Below are 21727 nucleotides of genomic sequence, written 5' to 3'. Positions count from 1 at the left end.
ACAACTTTTCTATTTCAAATCAAACACCTGCAATTTTTATAACGTAATGGAATGCTGACCAATTTGTTTTTGGGGGGGGGGGACCTCAGTAATTTGCTTACAATTACATTTCTAATCACTAGAACTATGCCTGGGTTGGTCCTCTGATTGCAGAGACTAAGATGGCTGCCACAAGAAGATGAATAGACTTTTCCTCTCACTTTCAAAGGCTTGTTAGTTTGTTTGTTCACATCTTCCAGTTTTTGCTTGTTACCTTTCCAGATGAACACAATTTCCACCCTTTAGAAGTAGAAAGAGATGATGTTCATGTCTACCATACCCAAACCATTCTGTTACCAAGATGGCCATCACCGACAGATGCATGGTAGCTTTCACCCATCATCATCTTTTACACATCCTTTACTACAGTTTTTAAAGGGGTTTCTATTCGTATCTTGACAGTGTACCAGACTGTATTTCAGGACTACTGTATACTCATATGACCGTAGCCATGACTGACCAGAGAGCAGGGTTCTTCATTTGATTGGCTCTATTTGGGGTGAACGTTTTTTTCTCTAACTACATTATGAGCCTAAGAGTTATTTTAACATAATATTCTCTTACCAAAATTTAGCACCGATTGTTTCTAGTGACTAAAATACTAAAGATATCACAGATCGTATCGCTTTTTGACTTTTAGTATGCTGCCCTTGAAAAAACAACACTCTCTGACTTTCAATAGAAACACAGTGTCGCCCAGTATAATTAGTCGGTTTTTGAATTTTTTTCTGATTAAGATAATTACACTTCCACTACTACTATATATAATCCATAGCGACTCACCAGTTTCTTTTACTGTAATCTCTCCTTAAAACCACTCCTGCTTATGACTGAAAAGCAACAGTCCCTCCCATAGGGAACCTGTCCTTTCCATCAAAACAATGCTTTACATGTTATGTGTGTTTCAATACTGCTTTAAAGGCTCCCTTATAATGCTACCCCCAGTCTATTCCTCCTAAATCTCATAATGTATCCAGCCCATGGTAATGATCTTATCATTTACCATACTTTCGGTTATACTTTGCATCTTTGGCGTGGTTTCCCCTTACTTTTTGCCTCTGCCTCCGGTATTTTTTTTTTTTGCTGCGCTGGATTTCGTTCTTGCTGGCTTAGATGCTTTGGGCACTTTGCCACTGCTGATCAGTGTCAAAGTGCATGTGCTCCCTGTAAAAATTACTAATGTGATTGGTTATCCATGATTGGCATATTTGTTTACTGGTACGCCCCTAGTAAAGTGCACTGAGGGTGCCAGGGCCTGAAATCAAATGCTACTTGTGGGCCTGCAGCACTGATTGGGCCACCCACATAAGTAGCCCTGAAAAGGTATCTCAGACCTGCCACTGCAGAGTCTGTGTGCAGTTTTGAACTGCTATGTCGACCTGGCAAGTGCCCACAATTGGCAAGCCCCAACCTTCCCTTTTCTTACATGTAAGGCACCCCGCAAGTAGGCCCAAGGTACCCTCATGGACAGGATGTAGGGTCTGTGAAAGATAGGACATATAGGGGTGTGTGTGACATATCGTGATAGTGAAATACTGTCATTTTCGTTTTTCACTATTGAAAGGCTCTCTGCCCCACAGGCAAACATGGTGGATACTTTGTGACACCTTACAAGTAAAACTTTCCATTGGGAACAGATAGAAACATTTAGTTTAGGCTCTCTGAACTCAGAATTTAATAACACATCTTTTAGTTGGTTGGATTTTTAAATTGTGTGTTTCAAAATTGCACTTTTAGAAAGTAGGCATTTTCTTGTTTAACCATTCTGTGTGCTTTTGCCTGTTTGTGGATTGACTGTTTGGTTTAGAAGTGACAGGAGCTGAGGATGTGCATTCACTGCAGACAGCCACTTGGGGGTTGAGGTATGCCTGGCCCTTCCTGGATGACTCAGAGGTGAGCTGAATAGATCTTGGATGTTTTTAGAGTAGGGGGAGGGGAGTTTTCCTTGCACCTGAATAGGGTCTGTCTCCCTTGCACAATGCTGTCTCAACCCCCTGTAGTCATACTGGACCAGTGAGGACAGAACTTGTTTGGACTGGGCTCAGAGACCCTTGCACAAAAAAGAACAAAGACAACATGGGGTATAAGTAGTGGACCTTAAACCCCAAAACTTTAGATCACTTCTAGACTCAGGAGGAACCTTTGCCAAGGAGAAGAGCTGGAGAGCTGTGAGGAGGAGCACTGCCCCTTTGCTGTGTGCAGTTGGCCTACAGTTGCTTATTCTGCCAAGGAAAGGACAAAGACTGGAAGTTTGCTGAGAAAACTGAATAAAAAAACATCTCCAAGGTTTTGTGTCTGCTGGCCTCCTGTTCTGAAGTCTCAGGGACACCACCAGCTCCCCTGAACTCCATTGCTGGGAATTCTGACATGCCAGGAGGTGCCTGTTCCAGTTTTGGGCCTCTGAAGGTTGTTCCTGCTGTTTTGAACTGGAAGAAACCTAAGAGAAGCAAGAGAAACAATCCGCACAGTGACGCTGCGACCTGCACCGAGGCCAGGGGCTCTGCTCATGAAGTGCAAGACACACTACCCTGCCTGCACTGCAGCTCAGATGCCTGCTGACGCCTGCAGTTATCAGCCTTCCGAAAGCCAGCACTCGCACCGACATCGTCACTGCCAGCATCGGGTTATCATGTCGCCTATAATCGCTGAGGGTGACTCCACGAACTCACCGACTTCACATTGTCTCACCGGAAACCTGCGCCTCACCACCAATGCAACCGACTTCCCCTGTCCTGGATTCGATACAACGCCTCCTTGCAGACATAAAGTTTGCCTTCCCTGTGGGAGCCAGGGAGCTGGCACTAACCTTGGCACCGATGGCTCACCTCTACGATGCCGTGCATCGTCATAGACTTCATTTTCCAAGGTACTGTTTGTTTGGGGGTCTGGGTCGGCGCTGTACTTTGGATTTATTGCTGTCATGACATCGTAATAGCCTCAGGTGGAGCTTTTTGTTTTCTACCGTTCTATTTTGGAAATAACTGCTTTAAGTGCTATTTTTATTACATGTATGTTGGATTTTTGTCGTTTTGATCTTGTTGAGTTTAGATAAAGATACTTTATCTTTCTAAACTGCTGTGGTGTCCATTTGTGGTATTTTCACTATATTACTACGTGCTTTGAGTACAAATACTTTACACAATGCCTTTGGGATAAGCCTGTCTGCTCATGCCAAGCTACCAATGGGGTGAGCAGGGGCTATATAGAGTGTGTATCCCCTTTACCCTGACTAGAAGCAAGTGCCCCACCTTGGACAAAGGTGTATACCTTTGCCAATTAGAGAGCCCGAGTTCTAACACTTTCTTTATATACTATAGCAAACTATGGTGCCATATCATTAGAAACGGCTTGTGCCTGTGCAACCCTCTACATATCAATGGTGCTCACTATGTAAGTAACTATATTTTGTACATTGGCTCCTTCCTGGGCTACCCCTCTGAGTCTGCTTTCAGCCATGCTTATGAATTATGCACCTTTCCAAAGACTGTTCCTAAGACCCCATCATGTACCATATCTTTCTCAGAAACTATGCCCATTAGGGAAGCTTTGCTATTAGAAATGGTCCAAAACTGTGCTACCCTCAAAATATCCACTTTGTTCCCCATCTTACCCCTCAGACTCTCCTACAGGAACTTGTTAATAGAATTAAAATGCTGCTACACAATAGATATCTTAAAATATTATGTCTTATTTCAAGTGTGTTGCCACTAAAACCACGAATGCGTCGCTGGTGAACTGATATATATTTTCCCAACACCAAAGGAGTCGTAAACATAGAAGGCATACACATCATAACAATATATAAAAAAGGGCATGTATATTCATGACATCTTTAGGAAAGCATGTATGTTCGCATATCTTTACTTTAAGTACCAAAAACATCTGTAAACTCATCTACATGCTACCATAAAGGCAAAGGTGAAACAATTAAATACACAAAGGCAATTTGTGAATAGTGTTTATAACAGGCAAGGGCATCCAAACAGCACAAACATCTTATTAAAAAAGCCGGAAATCAGCAATCAAACATAACTGTGTCATCAAAGTTAAGTTATCAAAAAAGAGTGGCTCACTTAGTAAAGTAAAGTAAACATCATGACACACCTGTAGTCTAACAAAAGGACTACTTGATGCTCCATCCCTAAACAGTGGCGGCACCTCTGCTAAGGCAGAGGCGTGTCGCTCCACTTTTATTTCAGCAGTGTCTTAAAAAAAAGGGATAATAACAGCACTTTATTAGCATTTTATTTTTCTATGAGGCACTTGGAGTTGGGGAATGGTGAGGCTCTGTGACACCAGAGCAGAGTGAGGACTGGTTTTCACTCCTCTAAGTGCGCATGATAGCTTGGCTGTGCATCATCGTGATTGGCTAGGAGAGTCCAGAAGGCTGGGTGTTTCTGAAGAGGTTGGAGGAGAGGCATGTGGCAGCAGTACAACTCTGTGTCATGCATTCCTTGTGTTCAGTGCCTAAAGAGCAGCCATCAAGCTCCACTAACAGGAAAGGGTGAGGAAGGGTGAGAGAGAGAATACAATAAAGGAGGTTGAAAATGAAGGAGAAAGAGACAAAAGCAGAGACACAGGATTGGTGTGAGAAAGAAGAGAAAAGAACAATATCGGGAGGCAAGTGAGAAAGTGATAGGAAACATGTGTGAGGAAAGCCTGAGAAATGTAAATTGATGATGCTAAGGGAAGGGGAGGAAGTTGGCAGGAATATGACAAAAAGGTAAAGAGAGTGGGGGTATATTTTGAGAGACGTAGGAATGAATGGGTGAGGGGGACAGAATGTGAGAGAGAGAAAGTGAGAGAAGAATGCGCAACAGAAAGGGCAGAAAGGTAAAGAAAGTGTCCGAGTATATTTTGAGGGACATAAGAATATAGTCAGTGAGGGAGACAGACTGTGAGGGAGGGAAAGTGAGAGGCGCATGATTGAGGTAAAGAGACAGAAGCCAGAGGAAGATAGCAAGAGATAGAGAGAAACAAGCATGAAAGAGAGGGAGAACGTGTAAGATTCAAAGTTAGAAAAACTGTTTATAAGAGAGGAATAGGACAAACAAAAGTGATAGAGAGAGGGAGATAGCAGCAGATAAGCGATATAGAGAGAAAGATAGAAAAAGAAAAGTGAGAGTGAATAGAGAAAGGGGGGCGCAGACACAGCGAAACAGGGGAAGAGGAAGATAGAGAGAAATAGGGGTGAAGGAATGTAGTGAACTGAGTTTTACCCAAGATAAACAATAGGTTTTTACTTTTGGACCTCTGGCGTTTGACTTCTGCTGTGGCATGAGGCCCACAAATGGAGCCTCACCCTATGCTCTGTGGAAACTGAGCATGAGCTAAAACCTCTAGAGTTCACCTTTTAATATACGGTCAGGAGCCTGTGGATATCTGCGGTAAGGGACTCGCAGCAGGCTGCGCGTGATACGTATGTGTGAAAACACAATTGCAAGAACAGTCTGAGGGAGGAAGACCCTTTGTAGCACTGTCACAAATGTGGACTCAATCTAAATTGCTATAATAGAGTTGCGTAGTGAAAAGAATCTCACAATTCTTTTTGGGTTAATTTTTGATCTGGTGTATTTACACATTTTTGCACTTTATCTTTATGTATTAGATTGTAACTTTGGGTTGGTTCAAGTTACAAGGACTAGAGTCACAGCTTTGCTTATAATTTCCTGGGTGCAGAATCTAAATCTAAGGTTATTTTCACTATAGCTGGATTCTATAGTGAGCCAGTTACTAATTGAATTTGCCCTTTAAACTGCCTGACTGAGTGGAGCTAATTAATGTGTCCACATCTGGCATGTCAAAGGCCCAGTGATCAGTTCAGTGAGAATAAATGTACCCTGCTGGAGAAAGGGGGCAGGTATGTAAGATGCAGTTACTTAGGGTAGGTGAATAGCACGACCTGAATAATTTGGAGAGGGCAGACTTCTGTCACTGGTGTCCAGGAGGCAACCACCCCTGAAGATTTTAGACAGAAGTAGATTGGGTCTACAGGCCAAGGCAGCTGGCATGCTGGCATGCCCTGATGTTAAAGGAATGTATCTTGAATTATTTTCAGCCTGCTTTGTAGGGGTTGGACAGCCATTGGCTGGTTCCTTTGGTTTCAGACAGAGATGGAAGGATGATGTGGCATCTCTACATTGGATGGATGTTCCAATAGGTGTAGAATTACCTCTATTAAAACAACAGCATGCACAGGCAGGGAGAGCTGTGAACATGCCTGGAATAGGAGGAAGGGCCAGCCCAACTGTAAACCTCTGTCAGAAAACCTCAGGGGTGCATCCACACCTGCAACAGACTCTCTTGCAATGACTCAGAGGTCTGGTGACAACAACTGATCCCTGGTTCTCTCCCAGGCCTAGTAGACAGTTACGTGATAGAGTGCCCTGAAGGAGAACAGACCATGACCTCTGTCGACACTGAGCCTGCTATAGTGCCTGGAGAAGTGGGCACTCATCCTGCAAGAAGCTGTGAACCTGGCCGGCTAGGAAGTGCAAGGGTAGAGTGTTGTCTGTCTCAGAAGATCTATGGCAGTTAAGGAGAACACCAGGGGTAAGTAGGAGGGAATGTACAGAGCCCTTATATTGAAGCTGCTGTTGCTTGGAGGCAGTACCAGTTGAATAAAAAAGGCTCAGAAGGGCAGACTACCCTCTAAACATGTGAACCTGAGGGTTAGTAGAAGTGTTTACCTTAAGCTGGGTAAGCCCCCTTCATTCAAAGAGCAGGAAGGCCATAACTGCTGGTACTGGTGACTGTTGAGTATTCCTTGAGGCAATGGACTTAAACTTCTGATAAAACCATGATTTGATGTTGTTTAGTAAGAGTCCTTTAAAGTGGGCCAAGTGTTCAAAATCCTCCTACTAATTGAGGGTACAGCCCTGTCCAAATTCAGCAGCGGTGAGCGGTACCAAAAGGGGTGTTTCCTCTGCCCAAGGCTACCCCAGCCCTCCCCACCGCAGTCCTACCAGCGAGGGTTTTTCCAGGGCCCCAGAATCATTGCCAACACTCCCTTTCCAATCTCAGAAGTTACAGTGGCAGGTGGGAGGTGGAACGGCGGCAGTGAAAATGGACCCAATATAGAAAGGGAGAAGGAGCAGTCCTGAAAATGAAAAGAATAAAAGATTCCTGAGAAGAAATATTAAAATGATGGAGAGCAGCAAATGATGCCTGTCAGTAAAGTCCTCTTCACTTAGTGGTCATTCATTTGAAAATGTGAAATGCTGAGCCAAGAGACATGTTTTAATTGAGCTTCCCGAAGCTTGATCAGATAGTATGATCACTTTGTGACCTGCCCACAACTGACATCACTTGCTGATCGGTGGGACCACAGTCATAAGAGATATAATAACATAAAACAGAGAAGGTAATACCAGAACCCAGCTTGCCAAATTTCTTAGTAGCCTTATCAAATTACCCAAAGATAATTTGAATGTAGATTTTTTTCCTTGCCATAGTTCTAGAAATGTTTGTTACTAAGATTCTCCCAATTTCATTCCCTTCCAATCAAGCTATCTATTTCACCGTGATATAATGGAGACCAGGAGGAACCTACCCATTATTGGCGAAAATCTTAATAAGATCTATGTGTTGTTTGACATTTGCACAGCCACTGTTACACGGCCAACAAACAATAGATCTGAACCACTGGAAGCTGGTGGTCCGTTGTAGCTGAGCCAGGAAAAAGAAGATATGTAGCTACGTTTGGAGTGGGTTGGGGTCTGAGAGTTGTGTGAGTGAATGACGCTATATGTTTGTGTTACAGACCACTCATAATGCCTCTTTAGTAATACAACTAACTGCAATATCCAGTTTGTGATACATCTCAGTTTAGGGACACATCAAATTTAGCATGTTAGTGGCAAACAGTTGTCGATTGATTAGTGACGTATTACTTTCATTAGACCCTGTAACATCTAGAAAGATCTCCACGTATTAGAACGTCATAATAGCTATGAATAAGTGATAACAAAAAACATTTCAACTAGCTGTAAGAAGGACATTACTTTCAACAAAATATTGGACACCGTTTTCGGAAATAACACGACTGTCCCTTCAGATGCATTCTGACATCTTCACAAAACATTCAGCATAGCGAACGCTTTTTTTTTTTAATGTACTTCACCTCTCCAAGCTCCACCAGCAGCTCGCAGTATCTCTGGATTTGTCCCAGACGTAAATGTATCTCAGCTGCCTCTTTGAGCCTCTCCTCCTTGCTTGGTGCACCAATGCCACCACCAAACTTGGACATCTTTACGGTTGTTAGTTCTTGTGCTTTAGACTGTTCAACACAAAATCATAAAATGTTAAGCGCCTGTATGAATAAATATACAATGCAATACAGAGTCAGACAGACACAACCTACTGCAAATTCAGTAAATAGGGGGACTTGTATGTTTCCAAATGACTGAGTATATATGTACTTCTAGGGTGGCGCAATAGCTGGGACTATCACAAGAGGAGCAAATCAATATTTGAATACGTTTTGGAAAGCATGTAGCTTCAAAATGTAAGATGATGAAGTAAATAAAGGGGCTGAAACAGTAGAAGTATAATTAATCTGTAATTAAAAAGAAAGTACGAGAAAGTGGAACACACGGGATGTCTTTGATGAGGTTGTTGAAACTGAAACATTTTATATACCATTTGAGCCCCATTTGTAATCAGCCCAGCCTCTAAAAAATGCTGTAGCATCCAATACACTTACCTCAATACTGATAAGATTCTATTGACTATCCATAAACACTTGCACCATAAACAATTAGGGCAGTAAAGAGATAGACCATGTAAACACTAATAATTAAACCACCACCCAATATGCCACAATTCTCAGCATCTTCTGCAATTTGAAATACGCTGAGGTCTTGAAGATCCCTTTAACTTTTATAAACAAAAATATAAAAACTGCAAAAGGATATAACTATTAACCCTGTGAGATAATCATAACAGTCTGTGATCCCACCTATTTTACAAACCTATAAGAAGCAGTTGGCTGAAGTAGATCACATGATGTGGTGAATGAGTAAAACCTTCTCAGCCAGACTAACAGCAGCCTCTACTGTAAACCCAGCTTCTTTCCTCCCTTTTCTGTTACTTACGCTATCCCGACAAAATATATGTCATCCTATTACCCAACCAGGTGACCCTCAGGAATCCATATTTGTCCTATATACTAATATCTATTCCCTCGCTAACAATATTACTTGGGATCCCACTTGAACGCTCTTGGTACGTTCTTTTGTACAACTTGTATTAATCATGACAGTGCTCGGAGGTAACTGTAAAGTCACATAGTTGTACTACAGAAAATTCAATACATAATGTTTTCTTTAGACTGGGAACACAAGACAAGTTGAGGTGATTGCAAGGAGGAAGACAGGTCCGAGATACAGAAGATGCAAGGAGCAGCTACACATTAACTTGAAGGGGTGCATATGAGGAATGAACGTCTGAACCATTGTGGCAACAGAAACGATTTTGAATGGAACATGTGTCAAACATTCAATAAACTGCATCACAAGTGACTTAAGTAAGAATGGTTGGTCCAGTAAAAGTAAAAAGGCCAAAATGGTTGACAAATAACCTTTAATAGTGCCCACTGAAAGACCTTGCTTGGCAGAAACCAAAAAAGAATAAAAGATTTGACAGTTTGGCTTCCAGAGAGTGTGTTTTGTGACTCCACACCAGGCCACAAACTTGTTCCTAATTCACAACATTAAACTGACTCTCTAGATGGGTACTTGGCAGCAAATATGAGATCCACAACTATTCTCAATGGCACCAAAACACCCATCCAGGGCTCTCCCCACTGTAAGAAGATGCCCTGTGCCACCTCAGGGTGTAACTGCATTTTTGATCAATCAGGCATTGCCAACTGAGCTCATCCACCCCAGTGTTTGAAGATCCTATCAGGTGGTTCACAGTCAAGGAAGTGCCCTGATGTTGCAGGCAAACTCAGAGATGCAGAAACGCTTGCTACAGGACCTAGGATTCCACTCCCCCTTGCTGGTTGTAGTACCACATGGAGGGGGTGTTTTCCGTGAGATTCTACATTGGCATTCCCCTGATGGGCAGCACTAAGGGCTTCAACATCAGGTGGAAGACCTGAAGCCTCAATCATTTATTTCTGCCAGACAACAGAGCCCTTGGCTCAGTTCTCCACCTCTCCCAGATAGCTTTCCTAACCTAGTAGTGAGACATCTGTCACCACCATTAGCTTTAGGTGGAGAAAGGAGAGGGATCAGCTGTTGGTCTGGTTGCTGTCCAGCAGCAACCACTGCAGGTCTTTTGCAATGTCCCCCAAAACAGGGATGATGTCTATCAGGTTCCCTTGGTGCTGAACAGACCTAGACTTCAGATCCCACTGCAGTGCCAGAATATGTGAGCTGGCAAAGTGGACAAGCAGGATGCATTAGGCCAACAGGCCAAGAAGCCTCAGTGCTGCTTTCCTTGAGATCCAGGACCCAGGCTGAAACATCAGAATCAGAATCTGAATGTCCTGGACTTGTTGTGATAGAGAAAATATCCTGAACTGAACATTTCAAGAAAAGCTCCTATTTTACAGACCTATAAGAATCAGTTGACTGAAGTAAATAACATGATGTGGCGAATGAGTAAAACCTTCTCAGCCAGACTAACAGTAGCCTCTACTGTAAACCCAGCATCTTTCCTCCTTTTCCTGTTACTTATGCTACCCAACAAAACTATATGTCACCCTATTAGCCGACCAGTTGACCCTCAGGAATCTATGTTTGTCCTATATCCTAATATCTATTCCCTTGCTAGCACTATGACTTGGGATCCCACTTGAACACTCTTAATACGTTCTTTTGTACAACTTTTATTAATCATGAAAGTGGTCTAAGGTAACTGTAAAGGCACAGTGTTTCACTACAGAAAATTAAAAAAATAATGCTCTTAAAAATCTGTATATTGTAGAGTTATTGGTGGACTGGGAACACATTTTTGGAGCAGTTAATACTAAAGGAGGTGACTCCTTGGCTACGAAGCCTCAGTGCTGCTTTCCTTGAGATCCAGGAACCAGGCCGAAACATCAGGATCATGACCTGAATGCCCTGGACTCGTTGCAATAGAGAAAAGATCCTGAAATGAACATTTCAAGAAAAGCTCCTATTGAAAGAAGCTAATGGGAAGGAGTCTGATATGATTTAGGCTTGTTGATCAAGAACCCTAATAATGTCAGAAGGTTCACAGATGTCTGTAGGTGGGCTAAGCCTGATTGTGGCAAGCCTGCCTTCAACAGCCAGTTGTTGAGGTATGGGAAGACAGGTATCCACAACTTCAGAAGATGGACGTTGACCACCACCATCCCTTTCGTGAAACTCCCAAGGGCACTGGTAAGCTCAAAGGGGAGCATGGAAAACTGTATCCTGGTAGACTTTGAAATACAGGAAACGTATATATGACTACAGGACAGGTACATACAACTTTACATCCTGTAGGTTCATTACTACTCACCAGTCACTCAGCCCCAGGGCAGACAGGACCTGTACTATTTTACCAAACAGATACTGCATAGTAACCTTAGTAGCCATATAGCACCTAATCCCACAACACACTGCCCACACAACTCATTGGTCTAGTGAAATTGACCAAGTAACACACAGGGTTGCTCCATTTTCTTTGTATCAGACAGGACTTGGGCCAGTAAACATTTTTAGTTTGTCCTTCTACAGGAAGGCATTCAGAGGGAGAAGATCTAAAATAGAACAAATGCCTCCATCCTTCTTAGGCGCAAGGAAATATCAGGAGCAACAAGGTTGTCTGAGATTGGCCCATCCCGATTGCTGCTTGGGCAGTACCACTTGCAGTAAAATGGGTAGGGGTTCCTTTGAGAGCCACTCTGATCTAGCCAGAAGCCGTGGTGCGTTAGAAGGAAATTGAACAGCATAGCCCTGCTGGTTATTCTAGAGGATCCATTTGTTGGATGTGATAGACAGCCACACCCTGTGAGAAAATGTTGAGTCCTGCCTCCCACAGGTTGGTTGTGTGCCACTAAGGGCAGAATAAAGTGCCATGGAGGCTGACCTGACTTCTCTTTAGCTAGAAAGTGGAGGAATGGGGTCCAGTCCTGCTACACCATCTGCTGTTTCTGCTTCAACTTGGATTTGGACTTACAAGATGAGCTCAGCCACGAAGAGGACCTGTCGTGGAATCAGCCTCAAGAGGTGACATGGATCAGTTCTTTCAAGTCACAGCAGGAGTGGGCTTGCCTGGCGGCTTTCGATGATCTGTGATGTACAGCTTCACTTCATGATCTCAAAGCGCCTTTGGGTGTATGAGGGCACATTCCCCACATGACTTGGCAGGACTTGCTGCTGATGCAGGGAATAAGTGCTCTGCCCTTCCAATATCTTTAGTCATGTGGATGGTATTTGCAAATAGCAATTACCATCCAAATTTCTTTTCAAAACAATGCCCTGGCTGCTTGACATTCACAACCCTAACATGTTAGACAGCTAAGCAATTTTAAGAGGCACATGCGCTAGTGTGCATGTGGCTGTATTCATGGATTGTTCGTTTTTTATCTGAAGCAGCCTAAGTGCTGAATTTGGACCACCCACTAATAATGTGCAGCAGTGTCATATTTTAAAAGAGTGCTGTGCATATGGAGCATCTTTCTGGTACTTTCAGGGAACACTTGGCAATCACTCCAGGCTTTGTGTATGAATCTTCCTCATTACCCGTACCTTTCCCACATCATCACAGGTCATGGAGGAGTCAGCAAGTATGGCTGTTCTTGCATGAGAGAGGATCAGTCCTTCAGCATGTGATGTTGGCTGCTCATGTCGCTTGAAGGACATGAATAGCTAACATGAGTCGTCAGTATATATGAGAGCGCCTTGAAACACAACAGCTTATGATGTGTGCTGTACAAAATAAATTCCTTTTTAATACAGTGCTTAGCCTGAGCTCATGTATTTCAAGGTGCTTTCATATGTACAACGGTTCTACAATCACTAGTCATATTGAAACTGGACTGTGGTAGTTCGACCTTACTGGGATTGCCAAAATCCTGAACAGCTCCATTCAGGGTGACTCTAAGTACAGCAGCAAGACTGATAAAAGGAATGAGACGGTTTGACCACATCACACCTTCCCATGAGCCTCTCCCGACGAAAATAATGTGCTTGAAGCACAAAGCCCTGAGCATGATGAACTCAGTTACCTTCCAAATAAGCTTACGATTTCATGAGGCAGCCACTCCCTACAGAAACAAGTGCAAAAACAACAGTTGATGGACAGAATGCAGAACAATGTCATACATTCACCCCAGATCTGGGCCTAAATCCATCGTTTTTTTGATAACCATGCCATTCCAGTTTGAACACAACCATATGCAAATCAACCTTGACCCTGTGCCCCATGGGAATAGTCCAGCCCGAACTGCCAAGCCAGGTCCTCCCTGGACAGGACTGGAAACAAGCATCCTAGGACCGGTTTCGGGCTTTCAGTCCTAATCAGCCCAAATAGCTTGATACCAGTGGCATGGAGAGCACGGGCCTTACGTCTGAGCATACCCGTCCCACTCGGGAAGACAAATGCAAAAACAACAGTTGATGGACAGAATGCAGAACAATGACATACATTCACCCGAGTACAGAGATCTGGGCCTAAATCCATAGTTTTTTTGCGCACCATGCCATTCCAGTTTGAACCCAGCCATATGCAAATCAGCCTTGACCCTGTGCCCCATTGGAACAGTCCAGCCCGAACTGCCAAGCCAGGTCCTCCCTGGACTGGAAACAAGCATCCTAGGACCGGTTTCAGGCTTTCAGCCCTCATCAGCCAGAATAGCTCGATTCCAGTGGCATGGAGAGCATGGGACTCACGTCTGAGCATACCCGTCCCACTCGCGGTGACAAATGCAAAAACAACAGTTGATAGACAGAATGCAGAACAATGTCATACATTTACCCCAGTACAGCCATCTGGGCCTAAATCCATCGTTTTTTTGTTCAGCATGCCATTCCAGTTTGAACCCAGCCATATGCAAATCAGCCTTGACCCTGTTCCCCAAGGGAACAGTCCAGCCCGAACTGCGAAGCCAGGTCCTCCCTGGACTGTAAACAAGCATCCTAGGACCGGTTTCGGGCTTTCAGCCCTCATTAGCCAGGATAGCTTGAGTCCAGTGGCATGGAGAGCACGGGACTCACGTCTGAGTATACCCGTTCCACTCAAGGTAACAAATGCAAAAACAACAGTTGATGGACAGAATGCAGAACGATGTCATACATTCAACCCTGGATTCAAGCTAGCCTGGCTGATGATGGCTGATTAGCCAGAAACCGGTCCCAGGATGCTTGTTTCTGGTCCAGGGAAGACACGGCTTGGCAGTTCGGGCTGGACTGTTCCCATGAGGCACAGGGTCAGACTGATTTGCATATGGCCATGTCTGAACTGGGGTGGCGGAGTGAGCTAAAGAATGATGATAGATTAAAACCAGATCAGTTGACTGGGGGTGAGTGCTTGCATTGTTCAACACTCCGTCCATCATCCCCTTTGGTTTTGCTTTGTACTCCCTACAGAAAACCAGCTCCCTCCAGCTAAAGCCTCTGAGATTCATAAAATGAAAATCTACGCCTACACTTTCAACCACATCTGTCCCGAGTATATGAAACTCTCACCTGGTGGAGATTCAGTCTAATCGAGCGTCCACCACTTTCAACAAGCATTGGCATTGCCAATAGGTCTCACTTTTGGGACCTTATAAGTATTTAGTTATGCAGCACAACATCCTTGGTGCAACAACACCAACTGTTGCATGGCTAAACACTTATAAGGTCCCAAAGGCAAGAACTATTGGCTATGGCAATGCTTGTTAAATTGAGCCATATTAAGCAGGGAACTATGAGAAACCTATGCAAATGTAGAGATAAAATCAGAGAATGACTCCGGTCTAGAAACTGCTCCTAGGTATGTGGAAAAGACAAGACATTACACGAGTAAAAAACCTGGAAGAAAGAACTGATGGAAATGCAACGGAAATATTGTTTGACTTTTTCACAAATATGTAATATAAATACACAACAACTTTAGATTTTAATGGAAATAATACATTTGTTTGATGTAAAGCTTTCTCTTGGAGTGCTGGGCCTATGATGGGTTTGTAGGCAGGATTTTGTGTGAGCACTTATTTTTATTTGTGTTTTTTTTTATGAGCGTAGGTGTATCGATTACAGGCATCAGAATACAGTAAAAAGTACAGTCAATACAATAGCATAACAATCAAGGGCGAGAACGATGTAGGTGATGTATTAAAAAACAAACAGTTCCGTTTGAAGGCTCTAATCTGCAGTCCTTTTGTTGTGCTAAGGAAAAGGGGACTATTGTCTTTACAGCTAAAGGCATGGCGACAATTTTCAGAATGGCTGTGATCTGATGCTGCAACAAAACTGGCAAATCTACACATACTGTTTTTCCAAGTCTACTCCAGCTACACCAAAAGTGATTTGTCTACATGACAAATTTAGTAAATGCTAATATTATTAGCACGTTGAGAAACGTTATTACAGAAGTGGGGTACAGTCCTACTGAGAGGTAACCCAGGTTGTTGCATGGGTACATCTACAGCGCCTTTGAAGAAGAAAGGCTGTACATGAGCCAAGGGCTCCAACAGAATTATGTCTGCCTAGGTACTGCTAGGGAGACCTCATTTGCCTGGAGGCAATACTAATGATGATGGAGAAACACTGGATCGACCATTTTCCACTTTTATTCTGAGGGGACTCACTAAGGTGCAATGATGAGTCATGCAAGGTACACTCAGGGTGTACCTTTGTACAAGATGACTTTTTAGAAAGGAGACCCCATCTGCTGCAGGAATGAAGCCCTCCGTCTCTACGAGCTGAACTAGGGCAGCATTGCACTACATTATTCCCTGCTGTTTTGCCCCTGTGCGCTTACCTATCCTTGCACGTTCTTCTTGTTTACAAATACAAGCACATTTGTTTGATGTATTGCTTCCTCTTGGGGTGCTGGGATGTAGTTGAACACGGAAAACATGCAAATAAAATCCCTTTTATCCGGATCATAAAACGTGACTTTTTCTTCATTTATCGACCTTCTCCCCGAGTCAGATGCAGGGAATAACAAGTGCTGAGCTTTTAACAAGCATCATTTAATTCTGGGAATTGTAGTTTTGAATCTAGCACTACAAATACCGCTGGCGTTAGGAAACGTGTAGCTTTGTTGCAAATGAAATAGAGATGATCTGACAACAACCACTTTAAGGAGTTCTGGTTTAAATATACATGCCATATTTAGCACAACTTACACTGTTATTTTGGTGAGTTATAAACATGTTAGTGCAACATTGACTATACAGCGCGTTTGAAGTCTGGGCTTGTGTTTTGGTTTTTTGTTTATGTTTATGTTTATGTTTTTTAGATTTGTATGGCGCGCAAATACCCGGAGGTGTCTCGGCGCCTAGGATTAACAAAGGACATGCAGTACACTGAAGGAGGTCATTGGTCAAAGAGCCAGGTCTTCAATTGTTTTCGAAAAATGATAAGCGTAGGGCTGGTCTTGATGGAGAAAGGGAGGGTGTTCCAGAGTCTCGCCGTGGCCACTTGAAAACGTCTGTCTCCCCAGGAAGCTGTCCTGGTGCGAGGAACTGGTAGGAGACAGGTCAGAGATGAGCGGAGGGGTCTGTTGGGGGTGTAGGTTGCAAATGCTTTCCTCAAGTAATGTGGTCCTTAGTTGTGCATTGCCTTATAGGCGGTGCAAAGCGCCTTAAATTTGATACGGCATCTGACGCGCAGCCAGTGCAATTGCCGGATTCCTGCGGCAATTGAGTGAGAATTGACTGCTCTCAGGACACCCCCGTGCCGCACGGCCACCAGCTGTGTGTGTGCCCCTCGCCCCTCGCTGCTGCTCGCAGCCTCGCTGTGCGTTCCCTGCAGTTCCGCCGTATTGTCACTGTAAATTGTGGTATTTCTGTATCTCTTTCCCCTATTGTAAGTATTGTTGTATTTCTTTAGCCTTATTGTAGAAACGTGGTTGTTTTCCCCGTGTGCCTTGCCCGCCCCGCTCCCAGCTTCCCGCCGCCGTTCACGCAGCCACGCCCCCTTTTGTTCTGTGCCCTCCCCGCTCCCGCCTCCCAGCTGCTCCTCCCTCCCACTTGTCCTTAAATGGCGACCGCGCGGCGCAGGTGAGTGTGACCTGTTCTCAGGACACCCCCGCGCCGCACGGCCACCAGCTGTGTGTGTGCCCCTCGCTGCTGCTCGCAGCCTCGCTGTGCGCTCCCTGCAGTTCCGCCGTATTGTCACTGTAAATTGAGGTATTTCTGTATCTCTTTCCCCTATTGTAAGTATTGTTGTATTTCTTTAGCCTTATTGTAGAAACGTGGTTGTTTTCCCCCTGTGCCTTGCCCGCCCCGCTCCCCGCTTCCCGCCGCCGTTCACGCGGCCACGCCCCCTTTTGTTCTGTGCCCTCCCCGCTCCCGCCTCCCAGCTGCTCCTCCCACCCACTTGTCCTTAAATGGCGACCGCGCGGCGCAGGTGAGTGTGACCTGTTCTCAGGACACCCCCGCGCCGCACGGCCACCAGCTGTGTGTGTGCCCCTCGCCCCTCGCTGCTGCTCACAGCCTCGCTGTGCGCTCCCTGCAGTTCCGCCGTATTGTCACTGTAAATTGTGGTATTTCTGTATCTCTTTCCCCTATTGTAAGTATTGTTGTATTTCTTTAGCCTTATTGTAGAAACGTGGTTGTTTTCCCCCTGTGCCTTGCCCGCCCCGCTCCCCGCTTCCCGCTGCCGTTCACGCGGCCACGCCCCCTATTGTTCTGTGCCCTCCCCACTCCCACCTCCCAGCTGCTCCTACCTCCCACTTAGCCTTAAATGGCGACCGCGCGGCCGCGCCGATTGTGCGCCGAAGGCGCGCCGAAGGCAAGCCCGTCTGCGCCCGTCCACGCCTGGACCGCGCCCATTGCCAGGACCCCTGGTCCCCACCGCTGCAAGATGACCCGACAGACCTACGACACCGCCGCCCTCAACGCACTCAATGCCGGCCGTAACCCCGCCTGCTGCCGGGCCGCCCCGAAACGCATCCACGGACCCTTCACCTGCAGAACCTGCAAGTTCACCTGCCTCCGAACCTGCACCGCACCCGCCAAGCCAAGCACCAGCAGCAACCTCGAGTGCATCCTGCTCAACACCCGCTCCATCCACAGACACGCCGTGGAACTCTGGAACCTCCTCGACACAACATCACCAGACATCGCCTTCCTCACGGAAACCTGGATAAACGCCTCCTCAGCCCCCGACATCGCCATCGCCATCCCGGACGGGTACAAGATCATCAGGAGGGACGGCGTCAACCAGACCGGAGGAGGCATCGCCATCGTCCACAAGAACACCATCCGCATCACGACCGACTCCAACGACACCTTCGCCGCCGCCGAGCACCTCCACTTCCAGATTCACACCGACCCAAAGACAACCCTCAGAGGCACCCTCATCTACAGACCCCCGGGACCACGCACACAATTCAGCGAAGACATCACAGACTTCATCAGCCCACACGCCCTCCCCTCTGCCAACTACATCCTCCTAGGGGACCTCAACTTCCATCTGGAGAACAACAAGGACCGCAACACCGCCACCTTGCTGGACAACCTCGCCAACCTTGGACTCAAGCAACTGGTCAACACCCCCACCCACTACGCCGGCCACACGCTTGATCCCGTCTTCTCTTCCAGCAAGCACATCACCTTCAGCCACTCCACCGAACTCCACTGGACCGACCACAGCTGCGTCCACTTCAGCTTCAGAAGAACCACAATCCACCACCACCCGCAACAGGTTCTTCACAGAAGTTGGAGCAAGATCACCGCCGACCAGCTCACCACCTCCCTCAGCCAGAACCCACCCGCCAGCACGACGGACCCCAACGAAGCAGCCCACAACTTCACGCAGTGGCTTACCGCCTGCGCCGACGACCTCGCACCACTGAAGAACCCTCCCAGCAGACCTAGAAGCAAGAAGGCCTCCTGGTTCACCGACGAACTCAAGGAATCCAGGAAGACCTGCCGCACCCTCGAGAAAGCCTGGCTCCTCGACCAGACCACTGACAACATGACCGCCCTCAAACACGCCACCCGCAAGCACCACCAGCTCATCCGCACCACCAAGAAGAAATCACTGAAGGAACGACTGGACATCAACGCCCACGACAGCAAGGAACTCTTCACCATCGTCAAGGAGTTCTCCAACCCCAGCAGCGGCAACAACGACATCACTCCCTCGCAAGATCTCTGCGACTCTCTCGCCTCGTTCTTCCACCGCAAGATTGCTGACATCCACAACAGTTTCGGCGCACCATCCACGCACCCAACCGTCGAACCAACGCCCCCCACCGCCACCCTCCGCACCGGGACCACGGTGACCACCGAAGACACAGCCCGCACGATGAACACCATCCACTCCGCATCTCCGACCGACCCCTGCCCCCACCACGTCTTCAACAAGGCCCACTCCACCATCGCACCCCAACTCCGGGACGTCATCAACACCTCCCTCAACACTGCCACCTTCCTGGAGAGCTGGAAGCATGCCGAGCTCAGCGCGCTACTGAAGAAACCAACAGCGGACCCCACCGACCTCAAAAACTTCCGCCTCATCTCGCTCCTCCCTTTTCCCGCCAAAGTCATCGAGAAGATCGTCAACAGACAGCTTGCCGCCTTCCTCGAGACGAACGGATCCCTCGACCCCTCGCAGTCCGGTTTCAGAGCCAACCACAGCACAGAGACCGCCCTCATCGCAGCCACCGACGACATCCGAGCCCTGCTCGACAACGGGGAAACAGCAGCACTCATCCTCCTGGACCTCTCTGCAGCGTTCGACACTGTCTGCCACCGCACCCTAGTTCAATGCCTCAGCAACATCGGCATCCAAGAGAAGGCACTGGAGTGGATCATCTCGTTCCTCGCCGGTAGAACATAGAGAGTCCGCCTCCTCCCATTTCGATCGGAGGCCACTGAAGTCATCTGCGGCGTTCCGCAAGGATCATCTCTCAGCCCCACCCTCTTCAACGTCTACATGAGACCTCTTGCTGCCATCGCACGCCAACACAACCTCAACATCATCTCCTACGCCGACGACACCCAGCTGATCCTCTCCCTCACCAGAGACCCCGACACCGCCAGAACCAGCCTGCACGAAGGGATGAAAGACGTCGCCGAGTGGATGAAGAACAGCCGCCTGAAACTGAACTCAGACAAGACGGAAGTCCTCATCTTGGGACCATCGCCCTCCGCCTGGGACGACTCCTGGTGGCCCCCAGCCCTGGGCACCGCTCCCAAGCCAACAGACCACGCACGCAACCTAGGCTTCATCCTGGACTCCTCCCTCTCGATGACCAGACAAGTCAACGCCGTCTCCTCATCATGCTTTCACACCCTACGCATGCTTCGCAAGATCTTCCGATGGATCCCGACCGAAACCAGGAAGACGGTCACCCAGGCCCTCGTCACCAGCCGACTGGACTACGGAAACACCCTCTACGCCGGAACCACAGCCAAGCTACAGAAAAGACTCCAATGCACCCAGAACGCCTCCGCCCGACTCATCCTGGACATCCCCCGACGCAGCCACATCTCCGGCCACCTGAGGGACCTGCACTGGCTCCCTGTCAACAAGAGGATCACGTTCAGGCTCCTCACTCACGCACACAAGTCTCTCCATGACCTGGGCCCCAAGTACCTCAACGACCGCCTGACCTTCTACACGCCCACCCGCCAGCTACGGTCTACTAGCCTCGCCTTCGCCGCCGTACCACACATCCGAAGAGCCACCGCCGGAGGCAGATCCTTCTCCTACCTGGCGGCCAAGACATGGAACTCCCTCCCCATCCACCTTCGGCTGACCCAGGACCACCTCGCCTTCAGGAGACACCTCAAGACCTGGCTGTTCGAGCAGTAGCGGACCCCTTCCCACCAAGCGCCTTGAGACCCTTCCGGGTGAGTAGTGCGCTATACAAGTGTTTTGATTGATTGATTGATTGATGCTTGGGGGTGGAAAGTAAAACCCTGGCTGCATCATTTTGGATGGACTGTAGTTTATTTAGGACCTGTTCCTGGGCGTTAAGCAGGAGAGAGTTATAGTAATCCAATTTGGAAAAGACCAGAGTGGAAATAAGCGTTTTGCCTGCATCTGCTGGTAGGTATGGAAGAAGCTTTTTGATTTTTCTTAGAACCAGGAAGGAAGAGGAGACCACTGTATTGACGCGGTGGTGGAATATCAATTTATCGTCAAATATGACTCCAAGGTTTCTGACCTTGGTGACTGGTTCTGGAGGGGGGCCCATATCGTTTGGCCACCAGTTGTCAGACCATCCCGGGGAGATGTTGCCAAAGATCATGACCTCGGTCTTATCCGAGTTTAATTTTAGGCAGTTCCTCGACATCCAGTGGCTGATGGCTCGCATGCCGTCCTGGAATCTCGAGGCGACCGCTACCCCATCCTTGTGCATGGACAACACCAGTTGGGTGTCATCTGCATAGGTGGTTAAACTCAGGCCATGAGATTTTATGACCCTCGCCAAGTCCGACACATAGATGTTAAATAGTGTCGGACTTAGCGATGATCCCTGGGGTACTCCGCACGGCAAGGTGAAGGTAGGTGAGTAGAATGTACCCAGTTTAACCGATTGTGTGCGGTTGGCTAAGAAGGAG

General features: G+C 46.9%; 1 protein-coding gene across 2 annotated transcripts in view; it reads right to left on the bottom strand.

Annotated features, from left to right (window-relative positions):
• Positions 1-21727, bottom strand: part of WDR17 (WD repeat domain 17) — a 953840-nt gene that overhangs the window by 353183 nt on the left and 578930 nt on the right. For both annotated transcript variants that reach the window (XM_078677682.1, XM_078677683.1), the window contains exon 17: positions 8162-8317. In XM_078677682.1, the coding sequence (XP_078533808.1) occupies positions 8162-8317 (156 nt within the window). The remainder of the gene's footprint in view (positions 1-8161; positions 8318-21727) is intronic.

Source organism: Lissotriton helveticus, chromosome 2_1 (assembly GCF_964261635.1).
Source record: "Lissotriton helveticus chromosome 2_1, aLisHel1.1, whole genome shotgun sequence".
NCBI classification, from domain to species: domain Eukaryota; kingdom Metazoa; phylum Chordata; class Amphibia; order Caudata; family Salamandridae; genus Lissotriton; species Lissotriton helveticus.
The sequence above is the reverse complement of the archived record's forward strand: the minus strand, read 5'-3'. Positions and strand labels throughout refer to the sequence as shown.